Below are 25,457 nucleotides of genomic sequence, written 5' to 3'. Positions count from 1 at the left end.
TCAAATTTAAAAGGATGAAAGACAGGACCAGGAAGTGGGGTCAGTTTGGTGAGCTTGCACACCTCGAAATGAGACCATAACTGGGGGTGGCAGTCACCTCGGACACCTGTGGTTCTGAGTCTGCTCCTGTTGGAAACAAAGGGATGCGGAGGGGAGAACGAGCTTGAACTGTCTCTCAAAGCCATCTCATCCTTATCATCTGACTGTAGCAGACAAAGAACCAGAGTTAGTCTGGTCCAGTTTGCCTGGGTCTGAGCTGCTCTGAATGCCCTAGGTAAAGTACTTTAATGGCAGGAGGTGTCAGAAAGCCCATGCCATAGATCCATCCAGGCCACTGACAAAGGTCACAGACAGCATGGAATTGGGTTGCAGAGACAGTTCAAATGGGAGGCAGATTTCCGAGAGATTGTGGAGCCCCATGACACCTTTGGATACATTTTTGGGAAGGAGAGAAGAGTCCACATAGTTCATTGTGAAATTGGAATCTACATGAGAATTTGTCATCGTCTAAGATGTTTAGAAGTCAATGCCTGGAGATATTTTTCTCCTTTCTGAGCACACTGGCAAACCCTGCTTGTAGCAGATAGGATATCTAGTTAGGATTGAGATCCAATAAGCCTAGGGATGCAGCTTTCTGTGCCCACTGCCCAGAGGCAGGAAGACACTGCCTCTAGGTCTTGATAGAAAAGATGGAAGTCTTGATAGAAAAGATGCGTCTTACTACACACACACACACACACACACACACACACACACACACACACTTATCCCATCCCCCACCCCTTGGTGGCACCAAGGATTTCATTTGATCCGAAGATATGAGCTGAGCTCTAACCTTGGCAAACAGGAAAGTGAAAGACCTATATAGTTCTCGGATCTTTTTGAGATTTTTTTAAAAAAGCATTTAGAAACAAATGCTGTGCTTAAATCGGACTACAGGCCCTGTGTTGTTTATCAGACGTAACTGTGGAGCTGACATGCTTTACAGAAGCAGAGACTCTGGTGCATCGAAAGTGAAATTCTATAAGTAAGGAATAAATCAATTCCCTTGTGTGTTAGCTGTGTTTAATTACTTCTGTGCCCCTGGCAGCCCTCTTCGTGGCTGATTAATAATTGAAGGAAGACTGTTCGTGGGCATTTCTGTCTCTAGAGGTCATCTTCGTAAACATTACCAGTTCTTTTTTCATTGGTGCGTTTCTTATTTTTTGAAACTTGTGGATAGGAAATGCTTCAGAAAGGAACGAGGCTAAACAGCAGAGAAGTCAGTGAGAAATTTCATGCTCAGCTGAGAGAGAAAACCTTGGTGCAGACAGAAGTGGGAGTGAGACTGTGGTTTTGAGAAGGGCACCCTATGTGAACTTGTCGAAATCACCTCTGCCTGCTTACCCTAATCAAATGCATGTGGTCAGAGGACCTAGGACTTAGAAGATTGCCGACAGAGCTGCCTAGCGTGAGGACATGCTGTCAGAGTGCTTTGGGGGAATGCTTTTCTTCAGCTCCTTGGAAGCCTCTCGTGTAACTCCAGTCCAGTCAGGCTTGATATGAAGGTGGTGTCACCAGCACCTTTCCATCTGACATCATCCAATCCAGAGAGTGTGTTGATTGTGTTAGCTGGCCTCAGTCCCTTTCTTACAGGAGTGATTCGGAGACACTCTTCATGTCTTCATTATGCTGATCGTCTGCATCAGATAATCTGTAGTTTCATGCATAAAATGTGTGAAGGAAATGTAAGCGGTTACAGTTAGGATTAGGGCTTGTTCTCACTTGCTCATATCTTAATGTATAACATGGTCTCAGAGTCATAAACAGAGGAGGGCTGGCTCACCCTGAGTCTCTATATTGTTGGAGAAGGGAGGCTGCTTGTTGGTTCCCGGCCACCTGGCTAACTTAGACCCGGAACAATCATACAGAATTAAATCACTAGCTTCTTATTGACTAACTCTTACATATTAATTTAACCCATCTCCATTAATCTGTGTATCACCGTGTGGCAGTGGCTTACCAGCAAAGTTTCATCATGTCTGACTCTAGTCGTGGCTCCATGGCATCTCTCTGACTCCACCCTTCTCCCTCCCAGCATTCAGTTTAGTTTTTCCTGCCTACCTATGTTCTGAATGTAGAGAGATCTGGCGCTTAATAAAAGGAATCCCACACTAGCTCAAAACTAAGAAATATACAGGTATTTATTAATAGATAAAACTTACAAATCACAAATCAGGATTCTCTGCATGAATGATGGATAAAGATGAGATCCTAACAAACTGTGCCAGCAAAACCTGGGTCCAGGGGGAAAGGCAGAGAGGAAGAGGACCAGACGCGCTTCCGCATCCAGGTAAATAGTCTATGAGGCCAAGCCCCAGTAGGTGGGTAGTTGTTAGCTATACACCTTCCTGCAGCAAAGTTCTGCCCAGCTATAGATCCAAAGCAGTTTCTTTACTCATTAATGTTAATCACAGCATACAGAAGGGAAATACCACATCATCTATACGAGGCTAACAGAGGACTATGCCTTTACATGAAGAATATGGTGGGTGAATAGAGTATAATACTTAATGCCCAACATTGCAGGAGCTCTAGAGGATGGACCTCACCACAGCAGGTACACTCATCACTAATGCATGAAATCATCCGACATTTGACTATTCCCAGGCTTGAGAAACGAAGCCTGCATTTCTCACCCAGATGTGGACATAAAGAGCACACACTGTTAGCCAATTAAGTATGGAGTCTTCAGACAGTCTAGGAACTGGGCAGGAAGATCAGAAACAAGAATAAGACCTTGGAGTTGGGAATACCTGCTTATTCCAAGAGAAACTGCCTGTATTCCAGGATACTCCAAGATGTTCACTGTGAGTTGGATAGGTATTGCAGCATCCCCAGGAGAAAGGCGTGCATAAGCAGAGCATTCTATGCTCCCACTCTCTGCCCACCTCAGCTGGCCCTCAGGCTATTCCTTCTGTCTTACTCTTTAGGAACAAGACTGATGTAGCCTGTTGGATCAAAGAAGAAAAATCTCTTATGTATCTAAGAATTTGTCCAACGTTCTTCAACAAATAGCTCACTGGGGCATTCAGTGAGGAGACTGGAGTTGTCTGTTGCAGGACAGGCTGACAGTGAAAGCTCCCACCATACACACTCAGAAAACAGGGACCACATGCCGTGTGTAAGATATTAAGGATGATTGAATAAGAAAACATGGCTGTTTTTTTAAACTGTTTTTGCTATATAGGTGATGGTGTCGTTTTATGATTAAGAGGAGCCACTTTTGAAAAGTCCAGGAGTAAGGGTATTTTGCACTTTAAATGTCACTCTCAGGAGAGGACATCCTGGAAGTGCAGGTGCAGCCATTCAGGTCACCTTGTGGGATAAAGAGACCCGGATGAATGACACAGAAGTGCTCTGCTGAGCTCAGGAGTGAATGGGCAGTTCTCTTAGGAACAAGACTGATGTAGTTCAGATGCCCTTTGTAGCTTAAGTGTCAGGCTGCTGATGGTGAGCGGTGGTAGCAAGAGGGCAGAGACTGAGCTCTGCCTACTGGTTCATCACCTTTGGAAAGAGGGGAGTGGCAATGACCTTGATAAAGTGACCTACAAGCCCTGTGGAGTTAGGTGAAAGCAGGGTCAGGAAAACAATATTCTGTGATCTGTGCAGAGAGGTGTATGTGCATGGGTTCCGAGGACACAATGGAGAAAAGAGGATCTAACTTGACTCGATGGAGAAGGGAACTCCCGAAGGACACAGGTGGTTAGAGATGATGCTGAGAATAGGGCTAAAAGGGAAGGCGGGAGTTGAGAGGGAAAGACAGTGCTGTCTCAGGTCTGGCTTTCCCATCCTTTGGGAAGTGATCTTTCATGTCTCCTCATCTGTGGAGCATGGAGGTAAGTTAGTGAGTGTGACCAGCTAGCTTGCAGATCCTGATGGCATCACCCAGGAATGCCTTGGTGTCGTAGAATTTACACCACACACTTAAATCCACCCTAGGGTTCAGATGACGACAACCCTGGCCCTATGATCTCAAAGGTTCAGAGTCCTACAGGTCTGTCCCTCCAATGGCTCAGGGACCAGATGATCCTGACACTGTCGACAAACCAGATGCTCAGCTGTGCATCTTGGTCTCCAGATCCTTTTTAATTCATGGTGTGATGTTTGACATCATGACGGGGAGATTTGTCATCACATATTTTATTAAAGACATCTTGAAAATAATTTAAGAGCATTAAAACTTCATCATAAATTTCAGTTCCTTTGATTCTTCACCTACTTCAAATCAATTTTATGCATGTCTGCAACTTATTCATTTGGTAACTGCAAAACTCCATCAAATAGGCAAAACATCCATGACTGCTATAATTGCAGTCCCCCGTCATTCCTTTCTTCCTCCTCCTTCCTTCCTTCCTTCCTTCCTTCCTTCCTTCCTTCCTTCCTTCCTTCCTTTTAACATTTCCTTATAACAAGCACAGATTTTGGTGATGGGAGTTGTGGAGAAAGATGGTTTTGCTTTTGTAGACTACATTACAAAGGGAGAAAGAAAACACAATACATCGGAGCTGGAACTTTTGTGTTCCACATTCATTGTGTAGCCTCTAAGGATCCATGAGTTCTTGATGGGATCATCCCCATATTTCAGAGGAGGACACTGAGACAGACATCTGGAAGAGTTTTCCTAATGATAGACAGCGGCAGCAGGAGCAGGGCACTTCCAGGCCCCTGCCCCCACGCCCGCCCATTCCTTACAACACTGTGAGGTTGGTGCCGCAGAGTCAGAGTGTCTCTGCTGCTTCTTTGCTTACTCCTGAACATTCTTTGTATTACTCCTGTTCTGGGTGGCTGTTGCATAAGGCTGGGTGATACTGAGCTTGTAGTGACAATGGGAAAGAAGCTTGAAGCAACATTTCAAGTGAACTTGGTTGTAAGATTATTCATACTATAGATTATTCTCGTTGTTGGTTGTTTCATTGAACACAGAATTTTATGAATTATCTCAAATTAGTTTCTAACTAGATCCCTGTGATAGTCTGAATCAGGCTCGTATATACTTGAGTGTTCAATCCACAGTTAATAGAACTGTTTATGAAGGATTAGGAGGTGTGGCCTTATTGGAGGAGGCATGTCACTAGGGACAGATTTTGAAGTTTCAAAATCCCATACCATTCCCAGTTAGCTTTCTCTCTGTCATAGGCTACTGCTCTAGTGCCATTGCCTTCCTGCCACCCGTTCCTTTCTACCATGCTCCCCACCATGATGATGACGGACTCTAACACTCTGGAACTGTGAGCCCCAGGTTAAACATTGTCTTGGTCATAGAGAAGCAGCTAAGACAATCGTTTATCTCAAACATTTTTATATTTACACTTCATTAGTCAATCAAAAGACTTTCAATGTGTATACATTACACTAAAGTTTGAGTTTTTCCTACCATGAACATTTGCTAAAAGAAAAATGGTAAAGAGCTTTGTTTGTGCAGCTCGAGCCCAGACTTTTAGGCTCTATCCTCTGTGCTTGTGGCTCTGGGTGTACGCTTTGTGCAAGTACTTAGTTAATCCAGTAGGGAAGTGGTTGGTGGTAAAATATGCTCTGTCTCCAGGGCTTTGAAGAAAGAAGGTTTGCTTTTTCAACCAAAGAGAACATGGGATGCATATGATAATGCTGGCATGCATGTGCCTGCATTTAGCTTGTGAGGTTTCCTTCAGGATTTTGTCTCATGCATGCAGTAGGGTAACTCTATTGAAAGATGGAAGGTCTTCATCCCAGGTCTAAGAAGGAAATGTGGGCAGTCACCAAGCAACTCCACTTCCATCTTCTGGGAGGGAAACCTACCATATTCTTTCCTTTCTGCCTCTATGATTAGAGTTGGAGCCCAAATTCTCCCTCTGAGGAGTTGAGACAATGCATTTGCCATGAGTTCCTGTGAGAGCTTTCTTCCCACCATGAGCTTCAGGATCTATTTTCCTTTCAAGAATATTCTGACACTGAGTATGGAGAACACAGTAGCCGGTGTGTAAGTATACAGGGACTACCTGATTTATACCCATCCCTTCCAGTTCTACAATCCAAATTCTCCTGCTCTGGCCATTCAGCTAGGCTCTCTCAGATATGTGAACACCTTTGTCCCGTATATATCAGTGTCCCCTATATATAACTGAGTCATCTTTTTTGTGCTTGTGTTCATTGGTGACTCTCCCCATTTTGAGAGATAACCTACTTCATTCCCAATTTTTCAAGCTATTCTACTCTCTGATCTTTTTTGGTCTTTTTGCAGCACTTGGAAGATTCACAACGTGGTGTGGTTTTGCGCTGTGCCTAGGTTAGAAGAGAACAGGGGAGCAGGTGTCGAGCTTACCTTCCTCAGAATATGGCTCAGTACTAGGCAAGGGGTCTTTGTCTTTGACTGGAGACTTATGGGAATGAGCTATATGAGAACCAGATCTGGAAGTTGGGGATACACAATTAAATAGGAGACAAGCAGAAGGGCTGCTGACACACTGAGATAGGGAATGCTCTTTGAGTGTCTTTCAGGTTACTGCACTATGGATCATAGTTAAAGTGTGTAGTGGTAAATAAAGATGTGTCAATGCCTTATTTGTTAATTGTAGTTACAAGTTGTTGCTAACTAGAATGAAAACATTAGAAAGAGCACCGTAAACTTTTCCTTGCTCAGATTGTAAGGCAATAGCATCTTCTTGCAATAAATCTCTAGAAATAAAGGTCCTCAGAAACTGCCATGCCTGTTATGATCCTACTCTCTTCCATATAGGAAATAAGATAGCACTTACTCCATATAGCAGTGGTTATCTACCTGTGGGTCATGACCCCTTTGGAGAGTGGAACAACCCTTTCACAGGGATTGCCTAAGACTGAATGTTTACATTATGATTCGCAGTAGTACAAAATCACAGTTAGGAAGTAACAATGAAAATAACTTTATACTTGGGGTCGTTACAGAGGAACTGTACTAAAGGGTCACAACATTAAGAAGGTTGAGAACCACTGACATATAGGAATATCAAACCTGGCATGGGAGTTGGCGAGGTTTTTAATAGCTCAAAGAACAGTGAGCAGAAACAGCAAAGGACACACGGGCCAGGGCAGACTGCAGAAATCTCATGAGTTCTCCTCCCTGCCCACCCTCCTTTCCTTTTTTCTGTGTTCGTGAGATCCACCATGAGTGTCTAGCATCTTGATAGCTATTGGGACACAGAGTTGGACAGCGTGAGATCCTTAGGCTGGGAAGCTCATGGGCATAGTGAAGAAAGCTGTATTGAGTCACTGAAAACCTGTCTGTCTGTCATCACGTTGTCTCTAGTCTCTCAATCCATCTCTCTGTTTATCTTCCCACCCTCTTTCTGCCCATTAATCTACTTCCTTCTCAACTATTTACCTAATATTTTCAGTATCTTTATGTATAGGTATACATATATACATTTTAGTTTTGATCTTTCCATATACATGCATTTATATACATAAATGTTCATTTCAAATACATATTTTGTTAAAAGGCCTCAAAAATATAATTATAAGAACATAAATTTAACATGATGGGAGTTTATATAGCTCTTCAAACGCAGTGTGCAGTATATTTGGTTGGTCTGTGATTCTCATGTAAGGTGTGCTGGCCTCTGTCAGATGCCAAAGTGATCTCTACGGGGCCAGTTAGAACCTGCCTGTCCTTGGGAAGACACGCAGAGAACTCATCTGGGTTTTGAGGAAGACAGTGACCTATTTTGATTCCATGTCCTCATTGTAGAAAATAATTGAGTTGAAGAACCCGAATTTCTTCTTCAGTAACAGCCACAACACCTATCTCCCACACTTGTCGGGGGAGCTGTGGGTTGGGTTCCTGCTGGCTACGCGGGCTTGCAGAAGTTCTTCAGACCTGTTGTGTCTTCTAGGAGTGGTTGGCATGGCAAAGCCTCACCTCGCTTTGATAGGTTCGTTGCTGTTCTTTACCAGCCTATGACTCTGAAGAGTAGCATCCCCATGCCCTGCCTGTGTTTTCTCACCTCTCTGCTTGAATCCTGAGCAGAGGGCTGCAGTAGACAGGCAGCAGTGAATGCCTGACAGGACTTAAAGCACAGGATGGATTTGTGTTAGCATCTATGGGAAGAAGGCTTTCTCATTTCTCCTAATAGAGCGACTGCAGAATAGCAATGATCAGTCACTTAGAACTGAGCAGGGCATGTGGCTGTCACCCTGCAAAGTGGCAATATCATGTCACGAGAGGGAACCTCGCCAGCTTCTTGTGATGTCAGGCTGAGACCCTGGGGCATTCAAACATGGGCACTTGCTTTTCCATCTAGAGATGCCCCTGCAGTGAATTCGACAAAAGCCGTCTGTTCAGGATTCAGGGCTTCACGCTCATCAGGGTGACTGCCTGGGAACCTGGGTCACACTGAGAAGAAAAACACTAAATGCCCTCTTTCCCCAGTGGCAGCAGGCTGAACACCTACCTGTGAAGGGCATGTGTAAGCTTTATTAGCACGGGGCTGTTCTGTGTGAATGAGATGCCAACACTGGGGGTGTGAACTTTCTGCTCATCTTTATCTTCTTTGATCTTAACTCTGCCATGTGGCCCTGTCACACCCTGCCCATATAAAATGATCTTTGCTTGCTATATGAGTGGAAATAGCTGGCTGGGCTTCAGAGCCCCTGTTTGTATCATTGGTGCCAACCCCGCCCCTCTCCAGTCGTACCTGTATTCTCTCAGGACATCTACCTTGGTGGTGGTGACAAATGGATAGGCAGACAGACAGATGATAGATAGACAGACAGACAGACAGACAAATATTGGTTGGTTGATGAGAGAGAGATAAATAATAAATGATAGCAGATTGATAGATCATAGATATATAGATGATATATAATAGATGTAGATTAACAGGTGAATAGATGACAGATGGATGATAGTTAATAGGTAGGTAGGTAGGTAGGTAGGTAGGTAGATAGATAGATAGATAGATAGATAGATAGATAGATAGATAGATAGATAGATAGATTCTAACTTTCCCCACAACTGTCACCTGGCATTAGAGTCCTACCATATACCTCCATGACACATTTTTGCCATTAGTTTTTTTTTCCTATTTGATATTTTCATCTATATTGCTTAATCTAATACCGAACATTTTCCCTTAGCCCTTATACTATTCTGATTTCCACACTTCCATTTGAGTATGGAATATCATTAAATTCAATAGCAATAATCTCTATTTTCATGGATGTGTCTGTGACGCCACTATTCGTGTCCTGGAGCGTCCATCATGGTTACCGCCTACATCTGGGTTGGAGGCTGCTCCATCTCTGGCGCTTTGCTTCTGAAGTGCGAGGCTTTCCCTTCAGAGGGGATCACTCTTCCTTCATTTTGAGGCTATAAGGAAATTGCTCTTGAAGTTTAAAATGTGGACATTCAGGGCCACTGGGAAAGACAGTTACTATCTTCTCTGTGTGGATGTTTGTCAGGATGTGCTTGCCAGAGTAGATTACAGGGAACCTCTTTTACCTGGCAAGGTGGACGTGGAGTCAAATTTGGAGATTTTATATTAACTTTTTTTTCCTTCATGGTTTACTGTGCCAAATAAGCTTTGTTCTGGTCTCAGGTTAGCCTGTTCTTAGACCTACAGAAAGGAAGTTCTGGTTGCACCCCTGAATTGGGTCACAACTCAAAGGGAGAATAGATCAACTTTCCTTCACTGTTAAGGCCTCAATAAAAGATACGCTTTTAAATCTATCAGAGTAAATAGAACTTCACAAGGATAATGAAATTGACTGCAGAGCTGAATTAGAAATGTAAAAGCCCCCCCCCCAAAGAATTTTGAGCTGTTTCAAGAGCTCCGAAGCACACATTATCTCTTGCAGATTTAATTTCAGTTCTGTGTAGGAATTCCATTTCCAGTGGCTGAGTTGAGGCAGAACTGAAGGAAAGTGAGCAGGAACACCATCAGCTGTTGTTAATTAGTGTCAGAACCAGATCGCAGGCTTGGAGGATGCCGCTGGTGGTTAGATAGATACTTGGGTGCCTAGACAGGACCCTCACAGATGCCCAGCCCAGTGTCCTCAAGTCTGCTCATGCCTAGCCAGGACCCACACAGATGCCCAGCCCAGTGTCCTTGAGCCTCACAGATGCCCAGCCCAGTGTCCTGGAACCTTGTTATGTCTAGTCAGGATGCACACAGATTTCCCAAGCACGTGATATTTGAACCTCTTAGAGCCTGTCCAGGACCTGCACAGATCCCCAGGTATGGAGTTTGGAGTGATCTTTTTCTGCTCTTAAAGTCACCCAATTGGATCCTTGGCTTATGCTTCTGGAAGCCTCCTGGGAGACAGAAAGCACCATGTAAGTGTAGGTTGTATCATGCTTCAAAGTGTAGCCTTTAAACTATGAGAGTGAAGATGGCCCCATTATAGGTAAATTACACCTTTCTAGAAAGGCCTAGAGACTTAATAAAGGCAGTATTTGGGAAATGAACTGAGTCTGGCTATTGAACTGCTATGGTGCATTCCTTGAAGTGGGTAGTAGTGAGCCATCTTCCCAACAGGAGGCCACCTGGCCCTCCTTATCCCCATCTCTGATGGCAGTGACATCATTTTCCATCTTAGTTGATATTTTTCGAGCCAGGGTTATTTATGACTAAATGAGAACCGGTATGACTGATTGCTCACCCTAGTCCTATGTAACTGGACAGGCGGCGCTGGGAGGGTTGGAACCGTAGGGATCAGCTGGGGTGGGTGATGGCAGGCGTAACTGGTTTCCGTTGGCGGGGCAGAGTTAGTGAAAGCCACGCCACAGGAAAGGCTGCCTCGGCAGGTGTAGTGCCTTCGTCAATTCTCCAGAACAATGAACACGCATGAACATTTTATTACCGTGGCAGCCTTGGAACAAAATGTCAGTGAAAGCCGCAGAAGCCCGAGGTGAGAACAGCAGGAATTGATAAGGCAGGCTCTGCAGCACTCACACGCGCTCTGGTGTGCTCACGTGTGCTCACGCATGCCCACAGGCAGACACTCGTGTTTGTATCACACAATCAGGGGCTGGGAAGGCAGCTCAGGGTTAGAAATTGGGATTGGCCTGCCTGAGACTCTGGGGGAGGGAACATGAAAAAGAGGATGCTTTGTACAGGCTTCTTCTGAGAGAAAATGATATTTTAAAGTCACCAGAGATAATTGAGTGTTCAGCGTGGTGGAGCTGCTTTCGTGTTTCAAAGCCTGGGTCACCTCAGGGATGGCGCTCCAGCCTTTATTCTAGAAACGCAAAAGGTTCAAGGAGAACTGATTATTTTAGCAGATTCCCAATGCCAATATATCGTTTGTTGTTTACTTTTAACAGAATCAAACTTTAATATTACCCTGTTTTTTATTTTTCATAGAAAATTTACATTTAAGAAAAAGATAGTTCTGCTTTTGTTTGGGGCTCGGTGGCTCTGATGTTGTCTGTCGCCTCTGTGAGGCATAAGTGCCTGTCATATGCATGCAAAGAGGGGGCGTGAGTGCGTTACATTTCTTTTTAAAAGGTTTTAACTTATTTATTTTTAAAACAATCTTTTCATTTTAGACACCAATCCCAGTTTCCACTCCCTCCCCCTCCTCCCACTTTTCTCCCACCCCCACCCACCCTTCAGAGAGGGTAAAGCTTTCTTCCCATAGGGAGTCAACAAAGTCTAGCACATCATTTGAGGCAGGACCAAGACCCTTCCCCCTATATCTGGACTGAGCAAGGTATCCCTCCAAAGAGATTGGGCTCTAAATGCCCAGTTCAAGCACTAGGGATAAATCCTGGTCTCATGCTCAGTGGCCCCACAGACTGCCTAAGCCATGCAACTGTCACCCACATTCAGAGGGCCTAGATCAGTTCTATGCAGGTTCCCCCATTGTCAGTCTGGAGTTAGTGAGCTCCCACTAGCGTGGGTCAGTTGTTTCTGTGGGTAACCCCATCACGGTCTTGACCCCTTTGCTCATATTATCGCTCCTCCCTCTCTTCAACTGGACTCCGGGAGCTCTGCCCAATGCTTAACTGTGGATCTCTGCATCTGCTTCTATCAGTTGCCGGATGAAGGTTCCATTATGACAATTAAGGTAGTCAACAATCTGATTACAGGGCAAGGCCAGTTCAAGTACCCTTTCTGCTATTGTTTAGGGTCTTAGCTGAGGTCATCCTTGTGGATTCCTGGGAATTTCCCTGATGCCGGGTTTCTCACTAGCCCCTTAATAGCTCCCTCAATCTTTCCATGCTCTCCCTCTTTGTCCGTCTTCCATCTTGACCATCCTGTTCCCTCATGTTCTCCTCCTCCCTCCCATTTCCCCCTTCCCCTCCCTTTCTACCCTCCCTTCTCTCTCTCCCCACCCCTACCCATTCCTACTTCTATCAGGGGATCTTGTCTATTTTCTGTGCCCAGAAGATCAATGTATGTCTCTAAAGGTTCTTGCTACCTAGCTTCTCTGGGGTCATGGACTATAGGCTGGTTATCCTTTGCTTTACGTCGAATATCCACTTATGAGTGAGTACATACTGTTTATGTCTTTCTGGATCTGGGTTACCTCACTCAGGATTGCTTTTTCTAGTTCCATCTGTTTGCCTGCAAATCAAGATGTCATGGTGTTTACCGCTGAGTAGTACTCTATTGTGTAAATGTACTACATTTTTTAAAAATCCATTCTTTGTTTGAGGGGCATCTATGTTGTTTCCAGGTTCTGGCTATCATGAATAATGCACAGTTGAGCAAATGTCCTTGTGGTATTAGAGTGCATCCTTTGGGTATATGCTCAAGAGTGGTATTACTGGGTCTTGAGGTAGATTGATTCCCAATTGTCTGAGAAATTGTCATGCTGATTTCCACAGTGACTGTATAAGTTTGTACTCCCACCAGCAATGCAGGAGTGTTCTCCTTACTCCGATCCTCTCAGCATAAACTATTCTTGGTATTTTCTGACTGGCATAAGATGGTATCTCAGAGTCATTTTGATTTGCATTTCCCTGATGGCTAAAAATGTTGACAACTCCTTAAGTGTCTTTCAGTCATTTGAGATTCTTCTGTTGAGAATTCTCTGTTTAGATCCATTTTTTTTTAAATTGGATTATTTGGTAAGAGGTAAATTTGCACCAAGAATCATTTGACGTTCAGTGAAATTATAGATTACGTTTTAACTAAATTGTCTTACGACTATTTTTGTGTGGGCATATGTAAGAGCTTTGATCATTCCAGAAATAAAGCTTGCAGTTTGCTGTGATTTCAAGTTGTGGTAGTTCTAGTAAAGCTAGATGTTGTGGTGAATGGAACAAAATAGCAAACAACAAAGAAACAGTGTGGCAAGGAAGACTGCTTCAGCCTTCATTTTCTTTCTGAAGGACATGCAGGCACCGTTCACGTCCCTCTGTCTCTTCTTCAAACATCTCCTTCCACTACTTCTTAAACTCCCAGTGGAGAGAGAAGAGCTGCCTTTTAGGGCAAGAAGAGAGAGGCATTGAAGACACGGGTCAATAAACAGGCATGTACCACTGTCTTCTACTTTTAAAAGATTTGCCCATTTTCTTTGAGGGTATTCATTTGTTCTCAAAGACTTTGGAAATTTTATACAAGTGCTTTGCTATTTATCTAGGTAGCTGCTGACATTTTAACTTCATTACTTTGTAATTTATAACATGAGATCTGTGTGCATTTAAAGCTTGCAGTAGTTCCTTAGGACCGATCCTCCTGTTGCCCAGCTGGCATGGAGCATCCGAACCCAGCACAGCTTGCAGAACACAGCACCATCCATTCCAGAGAATATAGGAAGTGACTGCTTCTCCCAGATGGAAGCTCTGTTGACTTGCAAGCTGATATAGAACAATAGATATCAGACATGCAAAGCTCATGGCCTGAAAATTTTAATAAAGCTGACTTCTTTCCAATCAAACCTTATTCCATGCAAGATGCATTAAGAGGAATTGATTTGGTGCACAGTCAGTCTTACCTAGAATCTGTTGTCATTTAATGACTCTCCAGTCCTTGGGAGAATACTGCAGGAGAATTGTCTGGAATCTGTCAATCATGTTTTAAATAAACGCTGATTGACCAGGCAGGAAGTATAGGTGGGAAAACCAGACAGGAAGTAGAAATGTTGTAATGAGAACAGGAGAATTCTGGGAAGGAGGAAGTTGATTCCTCCCACTCCTGCCCAGATCACCAAAGCAGCAGGATGTGATCTGTCCCACTGAAAAAAGGTAAAGAGCCACATGGATAACATAGATCAGAAAAATGGGTTAATCAAGATGTGAGAGTTAGCCAGTAAGAGGCTAGAGCTAATGGGCCAATCAGCTTATAACTTATGGAGACCTATGTGTGATTTTCTTTGGGGCTAATCAGTTGTGGGGACCTAATGGGAAAACAAAAACACCAACAAGCCAACCCCCTCATTTACAGAATATACTGCATCCAGAAAGGCAGCTCAGGGCATAGATATAGGCCATGCCATAGCAGGAGAAAGCTTTTTTTGACTTAGCTTAGTAGTTTAGTATGGAAATAAAGGTACTTGGTGCAGGAGGTCCTTCTGTATTTGTATTGCTTTCATTGGTTGAATAAAGAAACTGCCTTGGCCTTTTGATAGGGCAGCCCTTAAGTGGGAGGAGTAGGCAGAACAGAATCCTGAGAAGAAGGGAAGTGTGGCAGATGCCATGCTTCTCCTTCCCAAGATGGACGCTGGTTAGACTCATGGGGGTAAGCCACAGTCAAGTGGCGATACACATTAATGGAGATGGGTTAATCAAGATGTGAGAGTTAGTCAATAAGAGGCTAGAGCTAATGGGCTAGGCAGTAATTTAATTAATACAATTTCTGTGTGGTTATATTGGGGGATAAGCTAGCCAGGCTGCCAGATGCAGCCGGCTCCTCCATACTACAGAATGGTGCCCAATGTGGGGCACAAACCCATGACCCTGAGATTAAGAGTCTCAGGAATAAAGGTACTGACATGTCATGGCAGAAAGTAGGCATTGCTCATGTAAAAGGGGTATGGGCATGGGCACAGTGTAGCACAGGGGTGCAGATGTAACAAGGCAGAAGGGAGCATCCCTAAGCATAGCACAACACATGGTACAGAAGAAGATGGATAACATATATGGAGATGCAGGCACAAGCTTGGCCCAGCACAGGAATATAGACGTGGACATGACTGAGCATGAGCCTCTTCTCCCTGAGGGCATCTCTCAGTGTCTGCTTGTGGCTCCTGGCCATCCTGGGAACCACAAAGACCTCCTCAATGTGTGGTCTCTTAGATCTCGCCTGTGTGCAAAAGGATCAATGACTCTCATTGAGCCTCATCCCACTCTGGTACAGCTGAAGATGAAGACTACGCAAAGACATGAGAAAAAACCAGAAATGGAGAGGTTGAGATGGCAAGAAATGGGGATGGTGACAGAGGCAGTTAAGGACAGAGAGAAAGAGAATTTTGAGCCTCGGGAATGAACCAAAGGGAGACCTGGTGGCAACAAGGGATGGTTGTGGCAGATTGTCCGTGGTAAGCCTTGGTGAGATGAGGGCCTCATGTGGATTACTGAACATCCTTGCTTTAAGATTCAGACATATGGAGGTTTATTTCATTTTCAATGTAATTTAATGTTGTTAACGAATCGAAATAGCTTTGACAATTGTCCTTATCTTTATGTGTTTTCTGATTGGTTTGTTTCTTTGGTTGGTTGGATGGATTTTTGAGACAGGGTCTCATGGTGTGCCTCTGGCTATCCAGGAACTCACCATTTAATCCAGGCTGACCTGATGGAGATCTGCCTGCCTGCTGTCTCATGAGTGCTGGGATTAAAGACAGGAACCACCACATCCAGCTGTCCATGTGGTTTAAAGAGCATGCCAGTATTTTAAAAAGTTATTCTTTTCCAGTATTTAATGAAAGACCTTTAAAACTTCAGACTCACATACAGACTTTCCTCTCATCAAATATGAAAGAAAAATGTTTCACACAGTGCAAATAAGTTCAGTCATGTTGGATTATCTCTTCAGGGATGGGGGAGATGCCGAGCGGAAATGTGTGTGAGATTTCATTGAACTTGATAACACAGTCCTTCCCTCTTTAGTGGTAGCAATCTGAGCACATTCCTGTGGAGGAGAGGGAGATACTGAATGGCTTCTGAAATCTCTTGTTTATTGTCTGTGTTGACTTAATGAAAAGTGTGAACCAACTTCCCACATACATCAATCAAATTCATCATTAGTGGGAGTGGTGTTTGTATCTCACATCACAAGCCTCTTTAAGGTACTTAAAATTGGTCATCCATTTAACTCACTGGTATCTTACATTTTCCAACACCCGTTTGCACTCATGCCCACATACACATACATGCAAACTCATGCACATACAACACACACATAACACAGACAGACACACACAGGCATGCACAGACATGTTCATGCACATGAAAACACATTCCACACCTACCTACAAGCATGCACACAGCACACACTTCTTTTACTGTTCCCTTGCAATCACACTGACACTGATCTGCACACATATCAGAGCATACACATTTGGGCACACATGCACGAACATACGCAGACACCAAAGCATGTGTATGTCTGCTCGTGCAAACACAATGCCAGCTAAAGACTTCTGTGAAGAAAGGTTGCTAAGAGCCCCTTAACGATATTGCTGCTTTTGCAACCCTGCAGCTGACCAGACAGAGATGTTGTTCGTAGGAGATGCTGTGCTGCAGGTCAGTATCGTAAACGTTAATCCTTAACTCGATTGCACCTTTGAATTCTAAACTTATTCCCGTCAGCCATTATCCTCAAAATTGTTCATTTGTCATTGTTCAGGTGAATGGCATTAATGTAGAAAATTCAACTCATGAAGAAGTGGTAAGTCTTACATGGGGAAGGGGTCTATTTTTGTGTTACTTTCTTCTAAATATTTTTTTTCTGTTATCCTACATTTATCTGAAAGTGTTCATAGACCCAATCTTAGAATTGAAAAGGAACACGTGTGTTAGCTAATTAGAAAACACCTGGAACCAGAAGGTCTTCACAAGAGCTGAAGAAAATGCATTAGATTTTTCCCATTTTAAATTTGAGGGCATAGATATTCAGGAAGCATTTGACTTACTCCATTGCCTAGAGGGCCACCTCAGGACAAAAAGTATATTCTACCAGATATCCCTCCAAGGTCTTTGTACCACATAAGGCCTCACTGTCAGGAGTTTCAGTTTCTGGCACATTGGCTCCCCCAGCATTTTAGTGGGTAAAATATACATGTGGACAAGTCAGCTGATAGGTACATTTGGTGGTTGCTTTAGATGACCTGGGTCAAAATTATTCGTAAGCAGTTCACCCCCAAGAAATGGGCTCAGGTATCGTTAGGTTAAAAAGGCAAGAAAGATGGAAGAGACAACTCATCCTGAAGCATCTATTCTAGCTTTGGGGCAGTGAGAGAGAGCCCCACAGTGCAGAGAATCTGGTACCATGGTGCCTGTGTAGCAAGGGTCCTAGTTGCTGTGTAAGAGAGAGAACATTATGGGGATTCCATTAAAGCTGAATCTTGAGAAACAAGATGAGGAAGGAAGGGAGTGAGGTGCTTGCAGGATGGGCTACGTGCACAGGGGTTGAGCAGGAATGAGGTGCAAAACAGCAAGGAGGAGAAGCAGAGAGTTATTGAAACAGGAGGCAGGATGAGATTAGAGGGGACCCCCATTCAGGTCTCATTCTGTGTGGCTGTGGAACTCAAATAGGCTCTTAATTAGTTGGCATCCCTAATGGGCTTTCTTTCTTTTGTCCCTTTCGCTCAGCAGTGCTTTTCTGGTAAGTCAACTCTTCTGAATTAAGTCAGAGTCCCCTCTCTGCCCAGAGATGAGTTCCCATGAAACCAGCTGAGTATTTGGAGTGATTTGTGCCTATATGATGACCTGCTTGGCACAAGCAACTAATTTATTTCTTAATTTCCTCACTCAGGGCGTATTTATTGCTGCTTCCTGTGTGCCAAGCTAGAGGGAGATTCACAAATGGGCGCATATGCTTCTTGGTCCGTAGAGATGTATCATTGAGAGTTAAGATCACTTGGGGGAAACATACTTGTTATTAGGTTTCCAGGCTTACTAATTAACAATGTTGTTTGTCTTTCTTCTGCAAAGTGTGATAGTTTAATGGTGAGAAAATGTAATTGAAATAAAGGCTATGCACTTTTTAACACTGGTAGTATTGTAAATAGAATTAAAAGTATTTATCCAAGAAACAATTTCTTCAGTAAATGACATGAAGATTTTATAAATATTGTTATAGCCAAGAAGTATTTGTCACTAATATACTTTATCAAATTTTATGTCTACATTATTTTGTGATACAAAGTAAGTTACAGGAGCACTGTTAATTACATATGTAACCTTATTTTGTCATGATTTTAAATTTTGTAGAGTTGTCCCATTTGTGAAAGATATCATACATTGCATTTTTGCCCTCCTTATCTTACAATAAATTCTGGTTTAAGTTCTTAAAGAAAAATTGTCAGTTATGCTCAGAGTAAATAATCTTTCTAATGTAAACCTATCTGCAAGGTGACATGTCTACAAAAAAGAATCTTCGTCTGCTGATTTGAAAAATCTATGAGTTGGGATTGATAAAAATTTTAAATATATAAATATGTGATTTAGCAGATAGTTTCTCCTTTTTTACCACAACTGTAGAGCTGTATAGTGTTGCAGTAGCTGTGGGAGACAGCAAGCTGTCTATACTCCCATTGTCCAGAATCCGAGATATGTGGCCTCTTAGAGAAAGAAAAACTGATGGTTGTTATCATTCAGGCTTGAGTCCATGTTAATAGCTTTTTATTTATCAGCTAAAAATAAATTTCAAAGAATTATAAAATGAGCTGCTGTTTTCCTAAAGAATTAAAATAATGAAAATCAAGCTGGAAGTTATTGAAATGGAACATGGGAAATAATGAAAAAGTTAAGAAAGAAAGAAAGAAAGAAAGAAAGAAAGAAAGAAAGAAAGAAAGAAAGAAAGAAAGCAAACAGAAAGAAAGGAGAAAGCTGTCAATCATGCAGCCATGTTTCTCACTATTCCTCCAGCTATAATCAAGATAACTGGCTGCTTTAAATATCTTACAACTGCTCATGGAGACTTGGATCCAGATGCTTTGAGGCAGCTACTAACATTGAAGAGACTTCATTCCAGTCACAGCTATGTAGTTATGGGTACTACTCCATGAACAGCCTTGCTTCTGGAGACTCTGCTTCAGTCATGGCTCCTGCAGGTACCCTGCCCAGGCTACTTGATTTAGCAGACCCTGGGACAGCCCAGCCACCCATACACACATGCTCCAGTGACTTCCCTGTTGCTGTTCCCAGTCTGGCATGGGAGAACCCCTCTACAACTCATGACTGCTAAGGAGCATGTGTGATTGAATGTGTAAACAGTTATCCCCCCTCTCCTCTCCTGGTAACCACCCAACAGATCTTTCCTCTGCACACCGCCCCCCACCCCCATTGCTGTACCCTAGCCCCTCTGGGGTCTTTAGAATGAGTAGGCTAAACTGAGCAGATGACATGCAGAGAAGACAGAGCTCAGGCTTCCAGCCCAGACATTCCAATCGCCCCCAGAGGGTTGATGAAGAGTTCTGAGTAACTAGAGACAGAGATTCCCGGGAGCTGAGATTGAGATTTTGGAGGGCTGAGATGATACAGAAGAACTGATAAGACAAGAGATGGTGAAAAGCTCACCTTAAAGAGGGCCAAGACCACAAAGAGCTGCTGGTCCTAGCACTGGAAAAGCTCTGGAGAGCACTGGGATTCACGTCCTCTGACTGCCAAGGAAGTGTAACCCTTAAAGTGTGGAGGGCTCTGACACCCTGAGCTCAGAGTTGGTTGAAATGCTCTTTGTGTATCTTTGTTTTCAATCTGCAAAAAGGAAAAGAACCTCCAGTTGACCATTTACACTGCCCCTGTCACCCCAAGTGCTGCTGATCAGTAATGCATGTGATTCTACCAGAGACATTAGGGGAAAAGAAGACATATATGTGCATGTTTACCCGTGTGCAAGCATATGATATGTGTGCAACTGTGTATTCTGTAAATATGTAGCAAATGACATGCTTTTGAAAATGCTGGGAGAGGCCAAGCCCTCGGTCATAGGTAGAATTTCCTCCTTGGATAAACCTTTTAAAAACCTGGAGGTTCAACAGATTCTATGCTCAATCCATTCTTGTTGTATAGGAGACTGTCATGAGTCAGCTGAGGATGGATGCCAACCATAGCTGCAGAACCTGTCCTAGTGACACCTAGATTAATATTTAATTGAGTAACTGGGTGTTGCCCGGCAAGATTGACTCACAAATTAACCATTACAGACAGCTATGAATAGCCAGAGTTTGTAACGGCAGTGCTGAAATATGCAAAGGAAAATAGCCACACTTGCAAACTGTTCCATCTTTGTTCAGTTGATCAGAAGAGGACCTGCTACTTTGAGTTGTAAAGAAAATATGAAATTAAAAATATAAATCCAAATATTAAAATGTACAAATGGAGTTAGTTCATGTCTAATAATGATGAATACTCCAAAGGATGCCTTCTTAGATGATTAAAATTCAATTGTCCACGTACATGAGAAGATTGAAATGGTGTGATGTAGTTATATGATTATTCATAGAAGTCAGATATTTGATTTTCCTGTGGCTCCAATTTGTTCACGTTTTACTTATAATCTGTTTAGGCATGGTAGCTAAATCAAGCAGTAAAATGTATCTGATTGAAAGCAACAAACACCGGTGGATGTTAAAATTTTATTTGTTTCCCCACACTGTTAAGCATGCTGGCCCCAAGGCCTGCAGCAGCTAGAGTAGCTACTAAAACAAGGATGTAGCTGTAGCAAGCATGTGGCTTCTAAGTAGAGGCCTGTGTTTAAAATAAGCAAGGGTAATAAAAAAAAAAGCTAAGTAAATCCTAGAAACTAGTTATGACAAGGGTCTAATCTTGGTTCTGATGTGAAATCACTCAAGGTACTTTTTAAATATATCTTATTTATATTTAAACAAAACCAGGAAATTTTCACAGTTGCAGAGGGATCTTGGAAGATTTCTTGAACCAGTGGGAAAGAGGGTGGCTGAATCCACAGGAAACCCAACTGAAAACACAGGGAAAGGCTGTTGTATAACTGATTTCTGTTTGTTTCTTTGTTCTGTTAAGGAAGACATGAACAGACATCTGTTCTCCTTAGCCATGACATACCCCAAAAATTCTTTCACCTGTCTTATTGGTTGGTGAGCAGATGAGTTTATTTGGGTTACTTAAAGGAACATGAGTAGTTCAAGGTTCATCTGCCGCATGTAAGGCCCACCTCAGCATGGGCAGTGACTCCTAAACCAGATGTGCCCAGCCTGCAGTCCGCTCATCCAGAGAGATCTTCTCCCTTTACTACAGCCTTGGAGACAGGACTCTGAGTCATGTTCCTTTCTGAACTTGCTGGGCCTTGGAAGATTTCTTTGTTTCCTGAGTCTGAGAGCTTCCTTCTTCCCCAGGAGAGAATATTTCCCTTAAAAGAAATGGCTGGGGGCTGGAGAGATGGCTCAGTGGTTAAGAGCATTGCCTGCTCTTCCAAAGGTCCTGAGTTCAATTCCCAGCAACCACATGGTGGCTCACAACCATCTGTAAAGAGGTCTCGCGCCCTCTTCTGGCCTGCAGGCATACACACACACAGAATATTGTATGCATAATAAATAAATAAATAAATAAATAAATAAATAAATAAATAAATAAATAAGAAATGGCTGCAAAGCAGTGGGATGTGTGGGAGGGTACCTGAAAGTTTGGGAGCATCAGACAGTCCAGAACTAGTCACACCGAGAGCAGCAGCAGCAAACCACACAGCACAGAGCACACTGTAGGGTGTGCAAATCTTGGCAAGACTTCTTAGCAGTGGGGAGGAGAGTAAACGTCTCTCTAGCTAGAGAAAGGGATGCACAGATGGATAGGTGGATGTTCAGTAAGATCGATTACATATAGCTGGGGATGGCAGTGCATGCCTTTAGGTGAATTTTTGAGTTCTAGGTCAGATTGATCTACAGAGTGAGTTCCAGGACAGCCAGTACTACACAGAGAAACCCTGTCTCAAAAATCAAGATGGATAGGTAGGTAGGTCGGTAGGTAGGTTGATTGATTGATAGATAATACAGACTTAAATTAGAAAATTAAATTACAAAACATTAACTTTTACAGATGCATTGAGAACTGTTGTTGAGATTGTAAAGCTAAGCGAGTCAGTAAAACAAAGGGATCATACAAAAGAAACAGAGACGTTCTCTGATGCTCTGGCCAATCTAACACCTCATCAAAATTAAAACCCTGGAGCATTAAATGGAAATTAGATTGCATTTCCCTGTATGAAAAATGCATTACCCTATTTTCTCAGAAGCTCAGTGCTTCCTCTTTTCTCCCTGCCAACACAAATTTGTACACACACACACACACACACACACACACACACAAGCTTATACACACTGCTCCCATGCACTCCCATAATCACATGGAACTCTGAAGATAGTAGGTCCAAAATGTAAGGGCAGGGTGAGTTTCAGGGTAATAGACCCCTGGCTAAGAGCCCTGGGTTCCAGGGTTTATGTCAGTCAAGTCCCACAGTGAAGTCCCACAATGGTGCGGCGGGAGGATGTCTCAGCCATAGCCACGTTTCACTTGCTGTTGCACTGGGCTTCAGGAAGATATCCACTTGACTAGAAGTGTGTGTTTGAAGTAAGGACTTTGCAGAGAAATATTGCCTTGAGGTGGGAAATGAAAACATCCAGTGTATGTCTGTTTTTGAAAGTCAGGGCTTGGCAGTGAGTATTTGGAAAGCAAGGGTTGCTAGGGTGAAGCACCCAAGGACTTCAGGCTGCAAGAATTTACAAGTCAGCATTGACAGCAGAGGTAGCCAGGCAGACGGATGATAAGCCAGGTACTGGAACACACAGGAAGTAACTGATCGGGAAGGAGCAGGGATCGGCCAGGTTGAAGGTGTCTGGTAGGTCAACTTACATGAGCCGAGGGTTAGGAATTCTACTTGGCTGGACTAGATAGAGTGGGGAGATCTGAGAAGGTCAGACACGAGGAATTAGAGGGCAAGCGAAATTTTAACAGCGTTTTGCTGTGGACGGAAGAGTAGAAAGGCCATGGGTGTGTAGGGAACACACCTGGGAGCCTGTTTCTCTGCCTCGAGGTGCTTTGACGTAGTGCTATTCCGAGGGAGGAGCTCAGCACGGAATGAGTGTGTTGAAGGATGCTGTAGAATGGTGCAGTCTTCAGAAAGCTGACGCTTGACTCAGTGGGAGGCGAGGCCAAGGCAGGTTGTCCTCTGAGAACGATGGGTGGACAGAGTGAAGCCAGACCAAGGTGTCGAGTCTGGCAGTGGGAACATAGGCACAGCTTTCACATATGCGTGGGATAAAGATCTCCATGGCAGCCTGATGAGTGAAAAGAAGGAGTGTGGTGTTGGATGCTAGGGGAGGCAGGAGAGGTGTCATCTTGGGAAAGAAAATGGGCTAGATTCTGTAGCATCTGCATTACTGAGAGCCTAGATGCTCACAGCCACTATTTCAGAGTAGGATGAATCCGAGGTATTTTCTTTGACTGGGTTACATAGCCAGGGTCACTTTAGTGCCTCAGTTGGGGGAGGGGGAGCAGAAAAGATTGAATTTAAATAAATTCAATTTAAGTTGAAATTAGGCTGAAATTAATCAGCTTGGAAAGTGGGATCATTGGAGACTTTGTAGCCAGGTCACAGTGAGCATGCCCTTCACACACTCACATGTGCAGAGTGAAGATGAGTGAGATGCTCATAGCCTGGCTTTGCATTCAGCTGTGGTCCAAGCTGGCATGCAGCTCTCATGTCTGTAAGGCTCCAACCCTCGGTTTCTGTGCTCAAAGAGCACTGACCACTGGTAAAGGGGAGATGCTCAAACCCAGGTCAGTCCACTGGGCTCTGCCAGCAAGAATGTGATGTGTTTACAATGAAGGGAGCTAGGGTATTGTCCAGTGAGACTCCATGGAGCTTTGTCTCTTTGGGTGATAGAATCTCCCAGACCTTGTAGCAATCTGGTCCTGTACTCAGAATGAAGGGAACAGTATCATGGATGCCCCTTCTGCCTCTTCTACAGATGTTATGAAGTCTTTGCAATGCTAGAGGTAACAAATGGAAGAGACTAAATGTTTAGTTGTTGTAGTTAGTCAGAATGTAAATTTTTTTGGTGAATACATACACACACTCATACCTACATATACACATCTCCACACATGGACTCATGCTTATGCACGTAGATCCTTGTACATACACTTACAATAACACACACTAATACACATATACACACATTTGGACATAACTATTTTTTAAATTAATTTACCTGTTTCCCATTTTTTTTCAACAGAAAATCTTCCATTGTTCGTACAAATGTAACTAAGAATACATGGAAGTACTTTAAGCCCCCAAAGGAATCCTAGCATAGATTTTTTTTTCACAGCCAACAAAATGATCCTTTGTTGGATGGTGGTAGCAAACACCTTTAATCCCAGCACTCAGGAGGCAGAAGCAGATGGATCTCTGAGCTTGAAGCCAGCCTGAACTATAGAGAGACTTTTAGGACAGGCAGAGCTACAAAGAGAAATCCTGTATCAAACAAACAAACAAAAACCTAACCAACTAACAAAATGATCCTTCTTTGAAAGGTTTTCACTTTTCTATACTATAAACTGTTGAAACAAACATATATAAAAAGATTTTTTAATCATAGAAAATAACATGAACAATACTGAAAGATTTCTCATGGCAGAATTATGAGACATGACTAAATGATACCTCTGGGTAGGTAGCAGCTTTTAAACATGCAAGAAAGGTTTTTTTTTTTTTTTAAGAATCTATTTTCCACATTGGAGATTTAAAGCAGGACTAACACAGGAATTTAAACAAGGAGGTGGCAAAGATGAAGGACCAAGTTTATAAAAAAGAAAATATGAGACAGGGCGGGAAGCCCAGTTAATCACAGCTGTTGTTAGCTGGATTCCTGCTTTGAAGACGGCAGGCAAAGCCTCTAAACCAAGCATCAGTGAGAAGACCCTAGTGGCAGACACACTCTGCAAACCCAAATCTGGACTGTTCCTGAATCAGACACATTAGTCTAAGAAAAACCAGAAACCCATCAGCATGTGATGCTTCGCCAGAGTTCAGGGCATGTATGTGAGAACTGAGACAGTGTCGTGAATACTCTCATGGTATGTCATTCCAACATGCCACAGGTATTGGCAGGTCCACTTGGGTGGTCACCAGACAAAAGGGGGGAACCAGTGAATTTTTACAGGTAAAGCCAAATCTCCCTTGAGATCAGAGACAGGCCTTGACAATGACTGTTACTGGGAAGATAAAAGCATCTTTACATTGGCCTGAAAGGTTGAGACGGGAATGATGGTGAAAATATGCATTCTTTCACTGCATTTTAAATCATTTTGTATCTAA

The 25,457-nt window shown here is 43.2% G+C and overlaps 1 protein-coding gene across 1 annotated transcript in view; it reads left to right on the top strand.

Moving 5' to 3' along the window:
• Positions 1-25,457, top strand: part of Sntg2 (syntrophin gamma 2) — a 207,359-nt gene that overhangs the window by 72,654 nt on the left and 109,248 nt on the right. The window contains exons 5-6 of the mRNA XM_005360658.2: positions 16,647-16,690; positions 16,794-16,835. Of these exons, the coding sequence (XP_005360715.1) occupies positions 16,647-16,690; positions 16,794-16,835 (86 nt within the window). The remainder of the gene's footprint in view (positions 1-16,646; positions 16,691-16,793; positions 16,836-25,457) is intronic.

The sequence above is a fragment of the Microtus ochrogaster genome, linkage group LG3 (genome assembly GCF_000317375.1).
Source record: "Microtus ochrogaster isolate Prairie Vole_2 linkage group LG3, MicOch1.0, whole genome shotgun sequence".
NCBI classification, from domain to species: Eukaryota; Metazoa; Chordata; class Mammalia; order Rodentia; family Cricetidae; genus Microtus; species Microtus ochrogaster.
The sequence above is the reverse complement of the archived record's forward strand: the minus strand, read 5'-3'. Positions and strand labels throughout refer to the sequence as shown.